The sequence below is a fragment of the Petaurus breviceps genome, unplaced genomic scaffold (genome assembly GCF_028583685.1).
Source record: "Petaurus breviceps papuanus isolate PSGF00001 unplaced genomic scaffold, PetGlider_PUasm1.0 37, whole genome shotgun sequence".
NCBI classification, from domain to species: domain Eukaryota; kingdom Metazoa; phylum Chordata; class Mammalia; order Diprotodontia; family Petauridae; genus Petaurus; species Petaurus breviceps.
This window is the reverse complement of record NW_027186296.1, coordinates 35,057,191-35,077,991: the sequence shown is the minus strand read 5'-3', so window position 1 is coordinate 35,077,991 and position 20,801 is coordinate 35,057,191. Positions and strand designations below refer to the sequence as shown.

Below are 20,801 nucleotides of genomic sequence, written 5' to 3'. Positions count from 1 at the left end.
TTCAAATGACACATAATGAAAAATGCTGTCTTTCTCCAGAGAGAGAACTGATGGACTCTGAGAGCAGATTGAAGCATATATCTTTCTTCACTTTCCTTATTTTTCTTGCTTTTTTTTTTTTTGCAGCATGGCTAATATGGAAATATGTTTTACGCGACATGTATAACAGGTATTATATTGCTTGTCTTCTTAATGGATGGGGTAGAGCCTGGAGGGGAGGAGAGAATTTGGAACTCAAAATAAAAAAAATGAATGTTAAAAAATAAATAAGATAAAAAATAGACACAAAAGAACCCATGTTTTAGGGATATTTTCATTTTATCACCAATCAAAGCTTCAAGAGAAGGGAATGAAATGTTAATGGCAGAATGTCTGACTATGTGATGGAGAGAGAGTGAGTGAGTGGGTCAGCAATAATTTATTAAGTACCTATTCTGTATTAGGCACTATGCTAAGTGCTGGGTATAAAAATAAAGGACAATACACTCTTCCTGCCCTCGAGGAACTCAGATGCAAATTTCAGAGGGAAGGGAGAAACCGCTAGGAAAGGCCTCCAGCAGAAGCAGGCATTTGAGTTGAGTCTTGAAGGAAGTCAGGAAAGTTAAAAGATGGGGATTAGGAGGGAAAGAATTCCAGGCATGAAGCATAGCCAATGTAAAGGTAGAAGTTGGGAGATGTTGTATTCAAGGAATAGCAATGAGACCAGTGTACCTGGATGTGAAGTATGCACCGTATGTGGAGGGGAGTAAAGTGTAAGAAGACCAGAAAGGTGGAGTCTAGGGGCCAGCTTGAAAAGAGCTTAAAATGCCAAATAGGATTTTATATTTGATAATTGTGAGTCGCATAAGTTTATTAAATAAATGGGTCACACAGTCAGATCTGTGCTTTAGGAAAATCATTTTGACAGCTGTGTGGAGGCTGGATTGGAGAGAGACTTGAGGCAGGGAGAAGACTTAGTAGGCTGCTACAATAGTCCAGGAGTGAGGTGATGAGGTGGTTGTGTGAATGGAATGATGTAGAAATGACAAGTTTGGCAGCAGATCAGATATCTGGGGTGAGCATGAGCAAGGAGTTGAGGAGGACACTGAACTCGCAAACCTGGGAGACTAAGAAGATGGTGATGCCTTTGATAGTTATAATCTTGGGAGAGGGGAGGACTTGAGGGGAAAGGTAATAACTTCTGTTTTGGACATGTTGAGTTTGAGATACTTCTGAGACATCCTCTTCAAGATGTTAAATAGTAGTTGGTGATATAAGGCTGAAGCTCAGGAGAGAGACTAGAGCTGAATATAGAGATCTAGGAATCATTAGCATAGAGATAATAATTGAATCCATGGGAGCTGATGAAATCACCAAATGAGATAGTACAAAGGGAAAAGGGTACAAGGTCCAAGACTGTCTTGGGTAGGGGTGTGAACCTGTGTGGCCTCAAGGTCACATGTGGCCCTCTAGGTCCTCAAGTGTGGCTCTTTGATTGAATCCAAACTCCACAGAATTTTTTAAAGGGGAAAATTCTGTTTGAATTCAGTCAAAGGGAAGCACTTGAGGACATGGCGGGGGGCACCTCCTATTTAGTTGCCATGACGATGAAGATCCAACTAAGGAGACTGAAAAGAAGCAGTGAGATAGGTAGTTAGAGAACCAGGCCAATGGGAGAGATATTTTTGTGCATGGAGCCTTGTACCCCTTCACCATTATTTATCAGGGACCTTCTTATATCCAAAAGCTTCCATTAATATCCATCTTCCTCCCAGTGTTCCATTATCAGCACAGTGAGGAAGGTCTTTGGGTTGGGAAGACAAAAACTGAGGCAAACAATCCCAAAGAGAATTTTGGGATTATTGGGATCTTCTCTCATGCCAGGCCTGCCTAGAGTCAGCATGTATAAGAAGGGAGAACACTGCGGGAGTTTGGAAATGAATTGTGCTTGCAGACCCATGTAGTAAATGGAAAGAGGGAAGGAGACAAATAGTACTTTATCATATCAGAACAGCACAGCTTTGAGAATTGGATGCTCTCACATTTTTTTTTTATTTGTTTCTGTTGGGTCTGGTAATGCTATTTTCTTGTTCTTTGAGTTTTCTTTGGGAAGTTTTGCGTGGTTGTGCTTCTGAATTACCTGAGAGTCTGGGGATTGACCTTTAATGAGCTCATGTTGCAGGAGGGGAGAAAAACCGTGACTCTGATTTCTACCTTCTGAGAATCCTCCCACCCCAAAAGAATGTAAATTCCTTGAGGGAAGGCACTGTCTCGTTTTTGGGTTGTATACACAGTATTGAGCATATGGAAAGTATTTAATAAATGCTTGTTGATTGATCAATTGCTCATTTCCTCTCTGACATTTGTGGATGAGATAAGTCTTGAAATTCAAGGAATAAGAAGTTACCTTTTATAATTCTCTTTCCTTTACACTTTTCCCCCTCCACCAAATCTCCTAAGTATACCTCTTAGCTGAATTTTAGAAGATAATCAGTCTTTTAACTTAATTTACACTTAAGAACAAATGACCAAACATAGTCTTGCCAGGGCAGTTTCACATTTTACATTTTAGATGAGAATGCTGCTAGACCAACCCTAAAGGCTCTCTAACTGGGAAACGGGAATAAACTGATGTGAAAAATTAATCATCAGTGGGAGAGAGGTTGTTTATGATCTTGCCCTGTCTACTTACATTTAAATCAGGGCTTCTAATTCTGACTGAACATAATGCTGGCCTTAGCTATAGATCTCTGATCCCAGCCAAATCCATGGCAGAAGAAAGAGAATTCCAAGGAGTAGGAGCACATGGAGTGAAGATTGCTGCCTGGAAAGATCTCAGAAAATCCAGAACTTGGGCTTTGCTCCCTTTATTTTTCCACGATGGGGTTGAAACTTATATGGATTCCAATTGCCTATTCACTTTTCCCCTGTGGGAAGAAGGAAACTCCAAGATTGTGAACTTTTTGATTGTCAATTTCCTCATCTCCTGGCTTGCTCCTTTTGCTCCCCCAGTGCCTCTAGTCATTTAGGGAAAGGACAACAGCCTCAAATACCAGAGAGAGAATGCTGAGCTGGGAGTGAGGAAAACCTAGGTTCAAATCCTGATTCAGACACTTACTAGTTGTGTGATTCTGGGTCAATCATGTAACTTCTCTGAATGGGGATAATAAAAACACTAGCTTCACAGAATTGCTCTGAGAATCAAAGTGGACAGTGTGTATAGTGCACTTTGTAAATCTTGAGGTACTAGTCAGTTAATATTATCTCATTCTGTTTTAATAGGGTTCAGATAAAAACAGTCCTGGGACAAGATGCTAATTCTGCTTGCAGTCTTTTATATTTAATGTTCTACAGATTATTGCATAGGTGAATAAAATAACTGCTTTTTTGTTATTTGAATGAAATTTTCAAGATGTAAATAATTCTGTAGGTTCACTTGTGGACATCCTCAGTACAACCCCAGTAGCAGGCTGGATAACAGGAATGATATCAATATATATCTTATAGTGTTCTCCCATGATTTTGATCTCCTCTGTCAGGTTTCTATATTGTAAAAATTTTCTTTCCATGTAGTTTGGAAATCAGAACTATTTGGTATGTCATCTTCTATCAAAAACATTATTTATAAGTTTTTACGGGGTCAGTATTACTGTGAACAAGAGTTCAATATGTGATAATCCTCCAATTCTAATCCGATTTGTGAATTAAATTTTCTAGGATATTTTGAGGTCTGTATTTTTACTGTGGAGATTTGTTGTCCTCCAGTCCTTGAAAGTGATGCATAATTCTAGCCACCAGGTCATACTTTGTTACATATTTGTAGTTCAGTTATGTCTAACTCTGTGACCCCTTTTGGGGTTTTCTTGGCAAAGATACTGATGTGACTTGTCACTTCTTTTTCCAGTTCATTTTACAGAGGAGAAAACTGAGGCAAATAGAGTAAAATGTCTTTCCCAGGGTGACTCAGCTATTAAGTGTCTGAAGCTGGATTTGAACTCAGGAAGATGAGTTTTCCAGATTCCAGGCCCTGAACTCTTTCTACTGCACCACCTAGTTGTCCCATTGTTATATACAGGGTTAGTGCTAACTTTTTTAGCTTGATGTATTACATTTTTTTCTACCATTTCTTTTCATAATTGATTACTAAGTCCAGATTTCTCAAGACTAACGATTCTGTAATTTCTGGTGGCAATGACATGGTCCTGGATGGGCATCAATAAACCCCTTCATTTCCAGAAACAAATCTGGATGATTCAACCATTTCTTTGGCCCTTTTTTTGGTCAACATATTGTTGGCTGAGTTCATATGAATGCCACCAGTGGCTAAGGGCCTTTTGATTACTTTTTGATTATTTTATTATTATTTTGATTATTCTTGGATCTTGGCTCTATTTGGAACTGAACCACTTTCAGTAATATTTGACAAATTCAGTGGTGTGTACCTGTTATTAACCTTTATTCCTTATTGGTGAGGTGATGCTTGATTGATTGTTCCAGAAGCATTTCTGTAGGCTGTACACCTTTTTCAAAAAAATGTACTCCAATCCTCTCACTCCTTTTTTTGATGATGGAGTGTTAATTTTTCCTATATTTTGTATGGATGCCTTAGGATGAGAGGCCTTATGTATTAATATCATTTCTGTTAGGATATGTTCCAAATCTGTTGTGGTTCACTTAATTCCAAAAGGCTATATTGAAATAGGTATTGGTTAGGTATTAACAGCTTTAAAAATGTTCTTCCCATTTAGATTTGCTTTCAGAATGCCAGTAAGTTTCTTAACATATTCAGCCACATTTTTTATGTCTTTATGAGTGATATGTTTTTGCCTAAAGGAGACAAATGTAGTTTTTGGTACTGTTTTCATCTACTCTTTTAATTGGACCTCTAGATTAATGCTCAAAGCCATTGGTCTCTATCTTTCCTTAGAATACATAAGATATTTTACATGTATTTAGTACAAGTGACACTTTACTATCTTTGGAAAAACATTCCATGAGATAAAAGAGCACTTTGATATCTTGATGTTACCATGTACATAAAATGGTTAACATAATGCTGTGGCTTGATTCTCTCTTTAACATCGAATTCATACTTAATTCTGCTTAGAAGACATGATCATATATTTAAGGCCAGACTAGGGATTCTTAACCTTAGAAGTCTGTGACCTTGTTTTAAAAAATATCTTGTTTTTTTTTTAAATTTAATTGATCTCCTTATTAACACTATGAATTTTTATGCATTTAAAAGCATTATTCTAAGAGTTCAAAGGCTTCACTAGACTGCACAAAGAGTCCAGAACACAGAAAAGGGTAAGGACCCCTGACAAAACCATAATGGGTTTAAACTATCACATTTCACCACATAATTATTGTAGCTTTTATGCCAAATATTTTTGCAAAAAAGTGGAGTGCGACCATTATGTGAAGCTTTGAAAAACTGTGCTGGTAATGCTTAAAAGTAATTTATTACTGAACTGTCTTTGGTGCAAGATTAGGATGCACAGAATACTTGTGAAGAGACATTAAAATTGAATACTGTCAGTATGCATGTGCTGAGAATCTAGGCTGGTGGCTTGCAATGTGGGAGAGATAAATGAGTAAGCCATTGGTGAATACATTGATGATCTGTTAACCTTTTAAATGGCCTGAGGAACAGAATTATACCATGCAACGATTATTCAATGAAAGGTTATAAACCAATTTTTGGACAAAAAACCAAACAAACAACAAAACCCAGGGTGTGATTATTATTTGGTGGCAATGATTATGCTGTGAAATATGGTGTTTTCATGACAAATGGCACATTTTATGTCAATTGGTCTTGACATTATTATTTTGTTGGCATGTTTTAAAAGAACAGTCTTCCATGAGGACATGAGATACTCAAGTGTTTTCACTAGATGAGGGTCTATTTTATATATTTGCAATACTTTGAGGGCACAATTGAGTCAAAAACTTTGTGATAATCAATAAAACCCAGGGTAGATGTTAAGCTTGTTCAATAATTACTGAATCTGTAATGAGTTGCTCTCTGTACCCTGAGTCTTTTTGGCACACCTTTTCTTCCTCAGTCTATTGTTTTCTTTTAAATGTTTAATAGATTTTTTTTTCTTAGAGTCAGGCAGTGAATGTTTATATAAAGTAGATAAAGATGTTATTGAACTGTATTTGGAGGGATTCTTGATCTTTAAGGAGAAAATAAGTGATGATTTTAGTTAAGAAAGATGGGGTCAGGCTAGCTTTTGAGGGGAAGCCAGTAAAGTGCTGCTAGTAATTCAAGCACTACTGTGAAGTATTTGAGCCAGTGATTATGGCTCTTATCTGGCTTCGCTGCTTTCTAGTTTTGCTAAGAAGTTAGAATTTCAGTCTTCTCCCTTGATGCAGACTGTTCTGTCATTCATTATATTAACTGTCGACAAGCTTTCTGTTTCTTTTTTGATCCAACTTGCATTTTTATTGTGTTTGGTTCCTTATGATCATATATATGACCAAACATTTTCCACAATCTCTTTCTTTGGGGGTTCTCTCTCTCCTCTGATTTCTTTGATTCTCAAGTCTCTGTAGTAAAGTTTTAGACTCATGTTGAATTGCTTACTTTGTTTTTTTTTTTTTTTGCATTGCTCTGATTCCTCATATAGCCTTATATATATTTTTGCTTTTAATTTTTTTAAGGGAATCTAGATTTTAGGGAGGTAGGAGGTACAGGAATACCTTGCCTTAGATACTTCCTGGCTGTGTGATTCTGGGCAAGTCACTTCCCTATTTTTTGCCTCAATTTCTTCATCTGTGTTCAGTTGTTTCAGTTGTGTCCAACTCTTTGTGACCTTATTTTGGGGGGTTTTATTGGCAAAGATCCTGGAGTGGTTTGCCATTTTCTTCTTTAGCTCATTTTACAGATGAGGAAACTGAGGCAAACAGGGGTAAGTGACTTGCTGAAGGTCACACAGCTAGTAAGAGTCCATATTCCCAACGCTTAGCACATAGATCATTGTTATTTCGTTGTTCTCATCTTTATGCTCAATGGTATGCAGATAGATGGTCTTGGAGGCAGTATTAATCAAGATTTATAAAAGGGGAACTGGGAGTAGCAAACCAAATATTTCCCTATGACCTTGACTGGGCAAGTCACGTTCCTTCCGAGGGCTTTAGTTTCTTCACATATAAAATTAGAGGGTTGAACTAGATGATAAGTTCTTTTTGGCTCTGAATTGAGGATCCTGGGAATGAGCTCTGTCTGACTTCAGGTTTTGAGGAAGGAGTAATTTCACCCTGAGTAGGGCAACAAAAATAAAGACAATCTCTCTTCCACCCTCTTTTATAAAATCATTCTCTTCCTTCTCCTCCTTCCAACTAAGGGGGAGAGAGAGAGAGATACAGATGAGAGAGAGAGAGAGAGAGAGAGAGAGAGAGAGAGAGAGAGAGAGAGGAGTCCCAACTGTGTTTTGAATTTCTAACCTGTGGAGTTGGAACTGCTGCTGTTGACATCTGGATAAAACACCATCACGTGACTGGGACAGCTGGTGGTTTGGCTTCTTGCCTGGGATCTGTGTATTCTTAAAAGTTTAGCTTTGATGATAGCCTTTCATCCATCTGCTTATCTTCCTAATCCTTAGGGGGTATCCCCTGCTCACTGGCGAGGAGTCTGGCTCCCATGCAGTCCTTCTCTTCTGTCCCCACTCTCAGGGAGGTGGGGCACAGTTGGAAGGAGTGGCTAGAACAGTCTTGATTGTTTTGAAACCAGAACAGTCTCCCAGGACTTTTGCACCATCATGAAAAGATATCTCATTGGCTAAATCAGCATCTTTCTGTGACTGTACTAGCTCCCCCAAGAGGTTAGAATATGTGTCAGCTCTTCAATGGATTCGTGACATCATTCATTCCCCAAAGATGCCCACTGCAACCCATCCATGCCTTTTTATCCTTCACAGGTCTAAAACTGGAAGGGACCTCAGAGGCCATGTAGTTTAACTTCCTCATTTTACAGATGAAGGAGTTTGCGGCTCAGGGAGCCTTGACTTCCCCCAAAGGCTCACAAGTAGTCATCATCAGGTATAGAATTTGAACCCAGATCTTGAGTCCAGAGTTAGTTAGTGGTCTTCCTATCATATTAAGCTGCTTCCCATTTCTATGACATTCTTCATTTCCTCCCATAAATTCTTTATAGGGACTCATCCACAGTGGTGAGGACCTCTTCTATATCTCCTAGCCCTAGAGAGATGGGTAGTCCCTCTCTTAACCCTCATTCTTACTACATGACCATCCCACCTCCTTTCTTGGTTATAAATCTTTTTAATGATACCTTTTACATCATTTCATATAAGCAATTCATCATTTATAGCATGTTGTAGTCTATTCATGCCCACCATGCATCTCCCTTGCCTTTTGAGTGACCTACAATTTTCACTCTTTGGAAATTGTGGTATCCCATGATTTGCAGCCAAATGACATCAGCAGAAGAAAATTAGTGTTAAAAAGATGGGATTTTGGTTCAGGGAGAAACTTGAGGTCAAATGCAATCAAGGCTGCTCTCATCCTCTATTCAGTTCTGGGCCCAGTTTATTGTTTATCTGTGGTAGTTTTTCTAAGATGCATATACTGATGGGTGAGCTCTGTGGGTCATCCAATCAGCTGCATGCCCCAGTCTGGATAGACGGCATTCTTCATTCAGTTTTTTTTATCCTGTCTAGATAGAAAGGTAGGAGTTTTGTGTGTGTGTGTGTGTGTGTGTGTGATTTTGAATCTTGTTGAGGATGCTCCATAATGTTTTCTTTGATGAAATCAACATGATGCCATACAAAGAAAAATCTGGAGGACTTCATCCAGACTGAGAGACTAATCTTTTTGCATTTTGGACCCTTCAGAATGATGCTTAAAATGTTTGTGTGTGTATGTGTGCGCACACATGTGTGAGTGTGTTCTGTTGTGTCCTACTCTTCATCACCCATTTGGGGTGTTTTTGACAGAGATACTGGAGTGTTTGCCATTTCCTTCTCTAGTTCATTTTACAGATGAAGAACTGAGACAAACAGGGTAAAGTGACTTGCCCAGGGTCACACAGCTATTAAGTATCTGAGGCCAGATTTGAACTCAGGAAGATGTCTTCTTGACCCTAGACCCTGCACTCTATCTACTTATACCCTTTAAAATGCTTAAAATACATCAAAGTACGAAGATGTATTTTTTCCCACCCAAGTTCACGAACCTCTTGAAATCCATCCACCAGCCCCAATTTAAGAACTCTTGATCTATATATAAGTAATCCTCCTTCCATTTGAGCTCTGTTCTAGGTAGTCTTCCACAACAACTACAAATACCTTTGGCTAGCATTTGCCTCACTATTACATGCATTCTTTGTTATTAATAATCAGAGGTCCATCAATAAAGTCCTCTCTGTTGCACCAATCACAAAAGCTTGCATGCTCTTATGCATGGGAAACATCTTGTTGGATTAAAGCCTTTAAGTTTCCATGCTGTTCTTACCAAATCGATGCTTTTTATAGTGAAGGAATAATAAGTATGGTGAAACTTGTATTCTCTACATTTTTTAGTTGACTATAGACTATAAAGATGTGGTCTGACACAGAATATCATTTGCAAAAGTCTGCCTTTTCTCTTCTCATATTTTCCCCCTAGGAAAGCCTCAATATGTATGTAAATTTTTCTCTTAAAGATTTCGTAAAGATGAAAAAGTAGGCATACAAGCTGTTATTTACAGATCTCTTCTTGCTCATCTTCTTAGTAATAGAAACATCCATGATTTATTTCTTCTAATCTTATGGTATCTCTTTTCTTTCTGATACCTTGGGGAATGATCCCTTAATATTCTTAAAATTACATACCTTCCTGGATGTGCATCCACTGTATTTCTTGGTCTTGTCTGGCTACTTTACTTATCTTTGTTTTAAAGTGCTATCTCCACTTCCACATGTAGCATATTTAGGACTATGATGTCCAGCCGTCCTAATTTCACTGGCATTGGTGGAGAATAGCTCATTTTTAATAAAATCTTGACAATCCTTTCCCATTTATCATGTTTGTTATTTTTCTAATTTTATCCTTAAATGCTCTTGGGATCATGGAGGTCGGTCATAGCATCTCTGGCCAAATCTTTTGCAACTTTATTTTTTCCACTGCTTATTGTTCTACAAGCTGAAATTGCTTGTAATCTTCCATTGTCCTGTTCCTTAAGATTTTACAAATGAGTTTTTACACGCTAAACTTGTTTTGTCTTTGGTTGCTATATATACCTCTGTTCAGCAAACAAACCCCAAATTTACAAATTGAGGCGGTTTCTAGGCCGCCTTGTTGAGATGTTTTATAATTTGTTTAACTCCAGTGGGAAAATAGTGAGAGCATTTATTAATTTCTGTTTCTTTATCCATCTCCTAGTTTGTTTAAATAGGTCATCTTGGAGCAGTTTTGTTTACCCAACATTCCTTTTCAACTCTGTTCCAGTTTGGTACTGATTTTGGACTTTGTTCTGACGACACACAGACAAGGTGATTCAGCAATAACTCCCATACTGGTAACAGGTTAGTTCCTCCAGGTTCATTCAGCTATACATGAACAGGAGCAAAGGCAGTGGACAATAAGAGCATACCATGGTTGAGACTTTGCAAGACTGAATCAACAGTAAGATAAAGGGGCAAGGCATTAGAGTTGGCCTAACATCGGTTTTTGTGAGGCCAGGAGCTAAGAATTGTTTTTATATTTTAAAATACAATGAAACTTTATTTCAAAATGTAAAAACCATTCTTAGTTAGTAGGATATCTAGTTTGGAGACTATAGAATAGAAAATAGTGTAGAGTTGAACTGGTTTATGACGGAGTTAAGACAGTGAAGTTTAAGTGACTTGCCTAAGTCACATGGGTAGTAAATGCCCAAAGTGGGATTTGAACCTAGGACCTCCCTAGGTCCAAGCCAGAGCCATATCCACTATATCATGTTACCCTAGAAAGAAGTAACAGAAGAGTCTACTTTCTACCAGGTACTATGAGTAGTGTTACCTAGGTTCAGTTTGGAACAATTTCCTTGTATCACTGGACACTTGTAAACGTCCCCAGTCTTCTGGTGACCATTGGTTTCAAATGGAGCTCCCACCACCAGCCTAGGAAGAAAGAGGAGAGAAGGTGAGTCCTTACTGGTGTCGGTATCAGTCCTTGTGGAGGGTTCAGACAGCGTTTAAACATAAGAAGCAGGGACTGGGGAGAAAGTTGCTGAGAGCAAGGAAGGCAAGAAACTATCCTGGAGAAGGGACATCCTCCAAACCTTTTAGTCTGGACCTATGTACCCATAATAGTCAAACAGGCCAGACAGAGAATCATGACACAGATGAACTGGTGAGGACACCAGATACTGATAGCCCACTCTTAGAGTACAGAGCCCTTCTTGGTGGCCTTGGCTCTCTCCTAAGTCCCTGTCTTCACTTCAGGCAGAAGAGGCAGGCAGTTCAGGGATCTGGGCCCAGAGAATCAGTCATCTTCAGAGAAATCTGGGGTTTGGCACTGGTACGGAAGGCAAAAGCTGCTAAACACTTTGCCCTTTGTCTCTGAGCTTACTCAGACACTCATGTGTGTGTTTTCAGGGAAATTAGATCTGTCTGTTCTTGGGTGATTTACATATAACACAACACTGCACAACACATTGTCTTCTGGTGGAAACAATGATTGGGAGAAAGGGGTGGGAGAGAAGCCTGGATTCTTCCTTTCTCTCTGAATTCAGAGAATTCTACTCCTATTGGCCCTAGCAGGCAGTATGGAGTGAAGGTGTGAGTTCTACTCCTGGACTTGCCACTGACTGGTTTCATGACCTTGAAAGTCACCTTTGGGACACAGTTTCTTTCTTATTTATTTATTTATTTTTGCTTTTTGGAGGGGGGAAGGTAGGGCAATTGGGGTTAAGTGACTTGCCCAAGGTCACACGGCTAGTAAGTGTTAAGCATCTCAGGCTGGATTTGAACTTGGGTCCTCTCGACTCCAGAGCCAGTGCTCTATTCACTGTGCCACCTCATCACCCCCACAGTTTCTTTATTGGAAAAATGAAGAGTTGGACTAAGTTTTCTTCCAGCTCTGATATTCTCACATTTCACAATGTTGAATGAAATGTGTCTTGTGTATTTGCCTTTCTCTCCACTTAGCACCCCTTTCTGGGGGAATCTTGGACCACTCTGGTTGGCCCTTATTCCTTCCAAGTCTTGGTTTCAACTGCCTGTTAGCTAATGCCCCAATAAGTAGAGCTAGTCAGCTGATCAATAACCATTTATTAAATAACTATGTGCTGAGGATACAAAAAGAGGCAAAAGACACCCCTGCCCTCAAGAAACTCACAATCTGATGGGGGAGACAAGCAAAAAAATACATACAAACTCTATGCAACATAAAAAAAATAACTAAAAGAGGGAAGGTGTTAGAATTAAAAAATGTTGGGTAAAGCTTCCTGCAGAAGATAGGATTTTATCTGGGACTTAAAGGAAGCTAGGAAAGTCAGGAGAAAGAGGAGGAGATGATGTGGGAGGGCACTCCAGGCATGGAGGACAGCCAGAGGGAAAGCTCTGAGTCAAGACGTGGAAGAACAGTCAAGGAGGCCAGTATCACTGGACAGAAGAGTATATGGTGGAAAGTAAGGTATAAGAAGACTGGAAAGATAAAAGTGGGGAGCGAGGTTATGAAGGGCTTTGAATGCCAGACAAAAGATTTTAAATATGATCCTGAAGGCAATAGGGAACCATGAAGTTTATTGAGTGTGAGGGTGATGTGGTTGGACTTGTGCTTTAGGATAATCACTTTGGTGACTGAATGGAGGATAGATTGGAGTGGGGAGAGATTTGAGGGAGGAAGACCCATAAGCAGACTATTTCCTTAGACCAAGTGAAGTGATGAGGGCCTGCACTAGAGTGTTGGCAGCATCAGAGGAGAGAGGGGGCTGTGTTGAGATGTCACAAAGGTTGTGGGCCTTGGCAACCGCTTAGATACAGGGGGTGAGAGAGAGTGAGGAATTGAGGATGACATGGGGGCCTGAGGAACTGGGAGGGTGGTGGGACCCTTTACAGTAATAGGGAAGATGGGAGCAGGGGGAAAGATAATGAGTTCTGTTTTAGACCCTGTTGAGTTTAAGATGTCTGCTGGACATGCAGTTTGAGATGGCTGAAAGGCAACTGGAGATGCAAGATTGGAGGTCAGGAGAGAGGTTAGGGCAGGATAGGTAGATCTGAGAATCATTAGCACAGAGATAATAATTAAACCAATGGGAGCTGATGAACTCACCAAATGACGCTGTATATAGAGAGAAGATGCCATAATTTGTATGATGTGCATGGAGCTTCGCCCCAGGGTACTATCTGGAGTAAGAATTACATTTCCTTCTTAGGCAGTGCGCTTCTTTTCTGTGGCACATGCCAGGTCTGAGCCTTAACTCATGGTACTCCTCTTCTGGGCCCACCTTATCCCTAATACCTATGGAAGTGAGGGGTGTACCTCACTTGGGGTAACTGCACCTGCAACCCTACCCCCAGGTGTTTTCATTATGAGTGAGTAAAACAATTTCTAGTCACTAGGTATACCAATAAAAATATAATTGACTGATCATAGCTTAGAGTATTATCTTTTACAGTGGAATTTTAATTTTAATATAGGACCTTTAACCAATCAATCAATAAGAATTTATTGAGCTCCTACTAAGTGCCAGGCACTATGCTAGGCTCTGGAGATAAAAGATAGAAATAAAACAATCCTTGTCCTTAAGCAGTGTACATTCCATTTGGGAAGACAAGATACATGTAAACATGTATTTGAGATATATATATATATATATGAAAATAAAAATTTTTGGCATGGGAGAGTATTAGCAGATTGGGCAGGGGGAGATCAGGAAAGGCTTCATTTAGAAGGTGTCACTTGAACAGAATTTTGAAGGAAATGAGGCGTTCCAATGTATTCATACTCTAAGAAATGAATCACTAATGGTAGAATGCAGGCATCTATACCTCTGTGGCAGCAGAATTTTTTTTTTAAAGCAATACACATAACCAGTGCCTCTACCTTTGCAAATATATTGCTTAGGTGATTTTATACTACTATGATGACAACACCTTAAAGAAACTCTCCAATTTTCTTTCCTTAGCTCAAGTGACTGAAAAGCTAAATCCCTAAGGGCCAAGTTGATAGAATCTCTCCCTCCCACTTGCCCAACTCTGATCTAGAATTCAAAGTGGCAATGGACAAAACTCTGTTTGGAATTAAGAGCTTGTGAAATAAGTGGGATAAGTCCTCCCTGGGGCAGCCAGATAATGATGGATGTCTAAATATAGCCACCTATTAACCATGCCTATTTTTGAGCAGCAAAATTAATTGGGCCCATAAAATCTGTTTGTCTAGACGATGGTGACTTTTGGCTACTTTTACAGCTGTTTGTGCTGTCAAGGTCTCCCTCATTTCTTCTAACTGAAAATAAAACAAAATAAATGTAGATCGGGATGCATGGGGCTGCTTTGCTCTAATTTTTAAGATCACGGGAGCATAGATTTTGAGCTGGAAGGACCCTTACATGTCGCCGAGTCCAACCTTCTTACTTTACCAATGAATAAATTGAGACCCAGAGAGGTTTTAATCCAGAACCTCTCCCTCCAAATCCTATTTCCCACGTGGCTGTACTCCTTTGGATTTATCCATAATACTCTCAGAGTACTTTCCAGCCCTCTCCCCACCCCCCTACTCCCAGATTACTTTTGTGTGTTCTCTTTCTGTCATTAGGTTGTAAACTCCTTTGAGGCCAGGGACTGATTTCACTTTTGTATATCTATCCTCAGAATATAGAACAATGCCTGGGGGCATGATAAATTCTTAATGAATGTTTATTGACCAACTGACCAAACTATCTTATTAGATGGCTAATTAGGAGGTCTACTTTCAAGAGACAGTCATAGGAGGAGAGCATGAGGGTCAGTATGGGTAAATGATCATCTGTTACCTTATAGGCAAACCATGATAATAACAAAAATAACCTGGCACATTTTCTTGGTGTTAAATTGTTTTCAGTCGTGTTCAACTCTTCGTGAACCCATTTGGTGTTTTCTTAGCAAAGATAGAGTGGTTTGCTATTTCCTTCTCTAGCTCATTTTTCAGATGAGGGAACTGAGGCAAATAGGGTAAAGTGACTTGCCCAGGGTCACATAACTAGTAAGTGTCTGAGGCTGGATTTGATTTTAGGAAGATGAGTTTTCCTGACTCCAGTCTTGGTACTTTATCTACTGTACTGCTTGGCACACAGTAGGTGCTTAATAAATGTTTATTGATTGATTAATTAACATCAGTAATAAGAACAATAGCTAGCATTTACATAGATAATACTTCAGAGTTTGCAAAAATGCTTTACATGTTTAATCTTTTCATCAGCCTTGTGAAGTAGGTGCTATTCCCTCTCTCTCCCCCTTTACAAATGGTGAAAATGAGGCAAAGAGAGATTAAGTAGTTAGGAAGTTTCTGGCAGGATTTGAACTCAGGTCATCTTTGTCCCCAAGTCTAAAGTACTCTAGCCATCTCTTCGCCTCCATGACGTTTAACCTAGCATTAGTGAACGTTCTCTATGGCATTTCCCGTCTACAGAAGGGAAGTGGGATGTTGGTCCTGGAGTCAGGAGACCTAGGGTTTTGTTTGTTTGTTTTTTCCCTAGTTCTGTCCTTGACTTTCCATGTAAGCCAGAGCAAACCACCTTGGAAAAATGAGAACTATTCATGCCCTACATATCTCACAAAGTTGTTGTGATGATAAAACGGAAATAAAAGTATTTTGGAAAGTTACAAGTGATTTAGAGACAGGTCAATGGTTTCCCAAAAGTTTGGTTATTTGCCTATATCTGAGAGTAGACTAGAACCCAGGTTTCTCAAGCTATCATCCCACTGGGCTACCTGTCTGCCAAGGTGATTTTCCTAAAGTGAAAGGGGCAGCTAGGTAGTAAACTGGATAGAGCACTGGCCCTGGAGTCAGGAAGACCTGAGTTCAAATCCAGCCTCAGACAGGGACACTTACTAGCTGTGTGTCCCTGAGCAAGTCATTTAACTCTGCCTCTCGAAATAAAATAAAATAAAGTGAAAAGCTGACTATGCCACTCCCCGACTCAATAAACTGCAGTGACTCTCTTATTCCCAGGATCAAATTCAAATAAATGTCAACTCCTCTGCCTGGCATTTAAAGCTCTTCATGACCTTACCCCTTCCTCCCATTCTAGTCTTCTCAGACCTTCTTCTTTTCTACACACTTAACAACTTAGCCTTACTGGTCCATTTGCTCTTCCTCCCATACATGACTGCATTTGTCACAACATCTCTGCCTCTACTGGTTGTAGCCCATGCCTGGAATGCTTTCTCCCTCCTCTCCCATTTCTCAGAATCTCAAATTCCTTTCAAGATTCTGCCCAAGTGCCATCTATCTTCTCGATTCTCCACGGGCACTGTAGGCTTCCTTCCCAAGACTTCCTTATCTTTTGAGGTGATGGGGTGGGATATGTATTCTCTCTCCATACCACTGATAGAAAATGAATTCTTTTGAGTACAAGAATTGTTTGTTTCATTTTTGGTTTTATATTCTAAATACTTACTTCAGTGATGGCATGTTTGTTGTTCAGTCATTTCCTATCATGTTCAACTCTTTGTGACCCGATCTGGGGTTTTCTTGGCCTTTGCCAAGATACTGGAGAGGTTTGGCATTTCCTTCTCCAGTTCATTTTATAGATGAGGAAACTGAGGCAAACAGGGTGAAGTGACTTGCCCAGGGTCACCCAGCTAGTAAGTATCTGAGGCTGGATTTGAACTCAGAAAGAAGAGTCTTCCTGACTCCAGGTCTAGCACTCTATTAATTGCACAACCTATAACAACAATAGCCTTGCACATAGTTGTGGTTGTTGATGATTCTTCTTTGTTTTGAAGAGAGCCAATAACATCACAGGTGGTGTCTTGTCTGTGAATTAGATTTAAGTGAGACAGAGGCGCTTGTCCTCCTTGAACACCCCATATACCCCAAAGCACATAGTACACGCCCAATAAATGGCTGTTTATGGATTGATCACAGCAGTGCTTCATTCTTTTCCACGTACTTTTTAATCCACGATTTCATTTGATCCTCACAATGAAGTGGGTACTGGGTGTGGTGGTGATTTCCCTTTGACCAAGGATGAAACTAAAGTTAATAGCCTATAGTATCATGGATTTAGAGCTGGAAGGGTTCTTAGAGGTCATAGGGTATGGCTCCCTCATTTTACAAAGGAAGAGACTCAGGCCCAAAATCACATAGTACTAAGTTAGATTTGAACTGAGGTCTTCTGTCTTCAAAACCAGATGTCGTTGTACCAGATGGCTTCTATTCAATTCAATTCAATTCAACAACCATTTGTTAAAGGTTTATTATACACCAAGAACTGGGACTACAGAAACAAAAATGAAACAGTCCCTGCCCTCAAGGAGTTACTGTTCTTTTTTATATTAAACAACTCGTCCAAAGTCATCCAACTCCTCAGGCAAGATCAGACCTGGAACCAAGATTTATCTCCTACCAACCAGCTCAGTGCCCTTTACATCTTGCCTCCAATCTGTCACTGCCACAACTGGCCTGGGTAGTTAGCCAAGTGACTCTGTATTAGCTGTGCCTTAACGGGCTTGAGATTAACCCATCAAGTTAGCCTTATGGTGATACACAACTGCTAGAGCTCAGGAAAAATGTCACAAAGAGCCACTCACTTGCTCAGTTCCCCCCTTCCTAGTAACCTCAACCTTCCTTATACAGTCATCTCCTGGTCAGTCATCGTCATTCTTGCATGGCAGACAGGATATCCTATACCTTCTGGCATGGATGCCAGACGGCAAACCAAAGGTCGTGGTATATGGCGAGAAATTTCCATTGGCTAGGGTGAGTCATTGAATCTGGGCTCCTGACATTGCTGCTGTGGGGAGAGTGGAGAGAGAGGGAGGGCTCACTGTCACTGGGGATGGAGAGGAGGAGAAAGACATTTTCTTCAGCAGAGACTTTGGGGGAAAGATTTGGGGTGTCTTCACTGCCTTTGGAGGCTGGCTTATCTAAAGGAGACAGGAAAAGGAACACAGTGGTTGAATCTAGACTCAGGTTCTAGTACAAGACTAATATGTACTTCCTTGTATGCGGCTAGGTGACATGGTGGAGAGACCACTGGGCCTGGAGTCAGGAAGACTGTAGCCTTAGTCACTTGCTAGCTGTGTGACCTAACTAACTGACCCAGTCAGTTAACTTCTGTCTCCCTCAGTTTTCCTTAACTATAACATGGGGTTAATAACAGCCCCTACTTTCCAGGGTTGTTGTGAGCATAAAATGAGATATTTATAAAGCATTCCTTAGCACATAGTGCCTGGGCATATAGTAAGTGTTTAATAAATGTTTCTTCCCTTACTTTCCCCTCCCTAGGGCCTAAACTCCTGAGTTCGGATGCAGATTGCTATAGAAGGGAAGAGGGCCTGCTTTCTAACCTCAACAGGGCAGCCCAGAGAATCTTCATGAACCAGCTCCACTTTGCTCACCTAATCCTAGGACCCAACATGCTCCTTTCTGTCAGCCAGGGTGGATGCACTCATATTTGCATAGCCCAGATTCATTCGCCAGACTACCCCTTTGCAGTCCCCTAGCATTGCTGCTGATCCAAAACATTTTCCCTGTCTTTCTATCCCAAGTTCAAGTCCCTTAACTGCTCCAGGTCTATCGATCTTCCACCATGAGCTCCATTCAGTAGGCAGGTATTTGGTGTAGTAGACAGAGCACTGGGTCTGGAGTCAGGAAACCCAAGTTCAAATCTGGCCTCAGATACTTCCTAGCTGTGTTACCGTGAAGAAGTCACTTAACCTGTGTTTGCCATAGTTTCCTCAAATGTAAAATGGAGATAAGAACAGCACCTAGGATTATTGTGAGGTTCAAGTGAGATAATATTTGTAAAGTGCTTAGTACAGTGTCTGGCACATAATAGATGATATATGTATGTGTATATTTATTCCTTTATATAATACTTTATGGTTTGAAAAACACTTTATATATATTTTTATGTATTATATATTTACATTTATTACATATATATTTTATCTTCACAACAACCCTTTGAGGTAAGTACCCCATTTTATTTATTTTTTGCCTTTTTTTTTGGAGGGGGGAAGGCAGGGAAATTGGGGTTAAGTGACTTGCCCAAGGTCACACAGCTAGTAAGTGTTATGTGTCTGAGGTTGGATTTGAACTCAGGTTGGATCTGACTCCAGGGCCGGCGCTCTATTCACTGTGCCACCTAGTCTTCCCATAAGTACTCAGTTTTACAGATGAAAAGACTGAGGATGAAAGTAATTAAGTGATTTGCTTAGGGTCACACAGCTTGGAAGAATCTGAGGCATGATTTGAACTTAGGTCTTCCTGATTCCATATCCACTCCCTTTGCACCATCCCTAGCTTCCTAGAGCTTTTTATATTACATTTGTGACTCACTTTAGAACTACCATTGTATCTTATCCCTATAATTAGACTGTAAGTTTTGGAGGGTAGGGGCTATATTTTAGATTGTGACTATATCCCTTACAGTTTCTAGCATAAGGCCGGGATCAAAATCAGAACTCAATAAATAGATGGTGGTGGATTTAATTTGGTCCTCAGAGACTTTGGAGGCTGTTGGCAGGCTCTGGGCTCAGTCCTAGGGCAGGGAATGGTTTTTAACTTTTATTTTTTTATGTCATGGACCCCTTTGTTATTCTGATGAAAACTAGGGACCCCTTTTCAGAATATCTTTAAATGCACAAAATAAAATGAATATGATTACAAAGGAAATAAATCATAATAAAATAGTTATCAAAATATTGAAAAGGAAAACAAAAACCAAGTTCATGAAGCTCCAGGTTAAGAATCTCTGTCCTGGTGGACTAATGCTAAGAGTTTTAGGCTGCTCTCTTTTTTTGGTAGGAGGGGACGTCCTCTGACCTGTACAATCAGGGTCTCCTTGGCCTATCCTACAAAGAAACAGAAGCATTTTTTCTTGGTTTGCATTTCCATTTCTAGGAGCTGGGACAACAGTGTCTTGCATCACATTGTGGCAGTTAATTAATAATAACCAAGGAAACAATCGAATCAATACTATTTATTAGCAAGGCAGGCATAATAAATGGGTCAGCGAACTCGCCAGACAGTCCAAAAACCCTGAATACAGAGTGAGACAGATTTTAATGTATTAAAAATAATTAATCAAATAAAACCAATTAATTACAAAAAACCAATCAATCAGTATACAAAATTAGGCAATCTGATTTCTAATTGGAGAAAGATTAGGGGCTTTTCAAGTTGGGAGGGGGAACGAGTCAGTTTTGTCCCACTTGGGAGGGGGACAGGTAGGTTTTGGAGTCTTTCTATTCTCAGAATTGAGAGATGCCAATTAATTGCATCCACCTGCATTTATGAAACAGTAGATGGTTTACACTATCTAGTTTCCCATGGATGATTTGCAGAAAACCAATAATATGATTAAGAATACATGTGGTAGCACAAGATGGAGTCAATGCTCATGAGATAAAATCTGATTGGTTCTCTTGAAGGTCTTCACTTTGTCTCATCACTTGGCCCATGCTGTATAGAAGCAGCACCATGTTTGTTTGGTTTCCATGTCCATTTCTAGGAGATGGAACAACAATGCCCAACAGTCCAACTATCCAATGAATAGAAATATAGACTTGCAAGTCTGGTAAGGGCTCAACTGCCTCCATTTACAGAAAAAGGATCTTTTGCTTTGGTGAATTACCTGAAGTCAAATGGAAAAACAGAACCCAGGCCTCCTGATTCTAGTG

At 39.9% G+C, this 20,801-nt stretch overlaps 2 protein-coding genes across 2 annotated transcripts in view; both read right to left on the bottom strand.

Moving 5' to 3' along the window:
- The window catches only part of CALML4 (calmodulin like 4), a 434,126-nt gene that overhangs the window by 188,780 nt on the left and 224,545 nt on the right, over window positions 1-20,801 (bottom strand). The window lies entirely within an intron of this gene.
- ITGA11 (integrin subunit alpha 11) overlaps window positions 1-20,801 on the bottom strand; it is a 201,499-nt gene that overhangs the window by 92,000 nt on the left and 88,698 nt on the right. Inside the window, exon 3 of the mRNA XM_069098217.1 lies at window positions 10,987-11,087. Coding sequence (XP_068954318.1) covers window positions 10,987-11,087 — 101 coding nt within the window. The remainder of the gene's footprint in view (window positions 1-10,986; window positions 11,088-20,801) is intronic.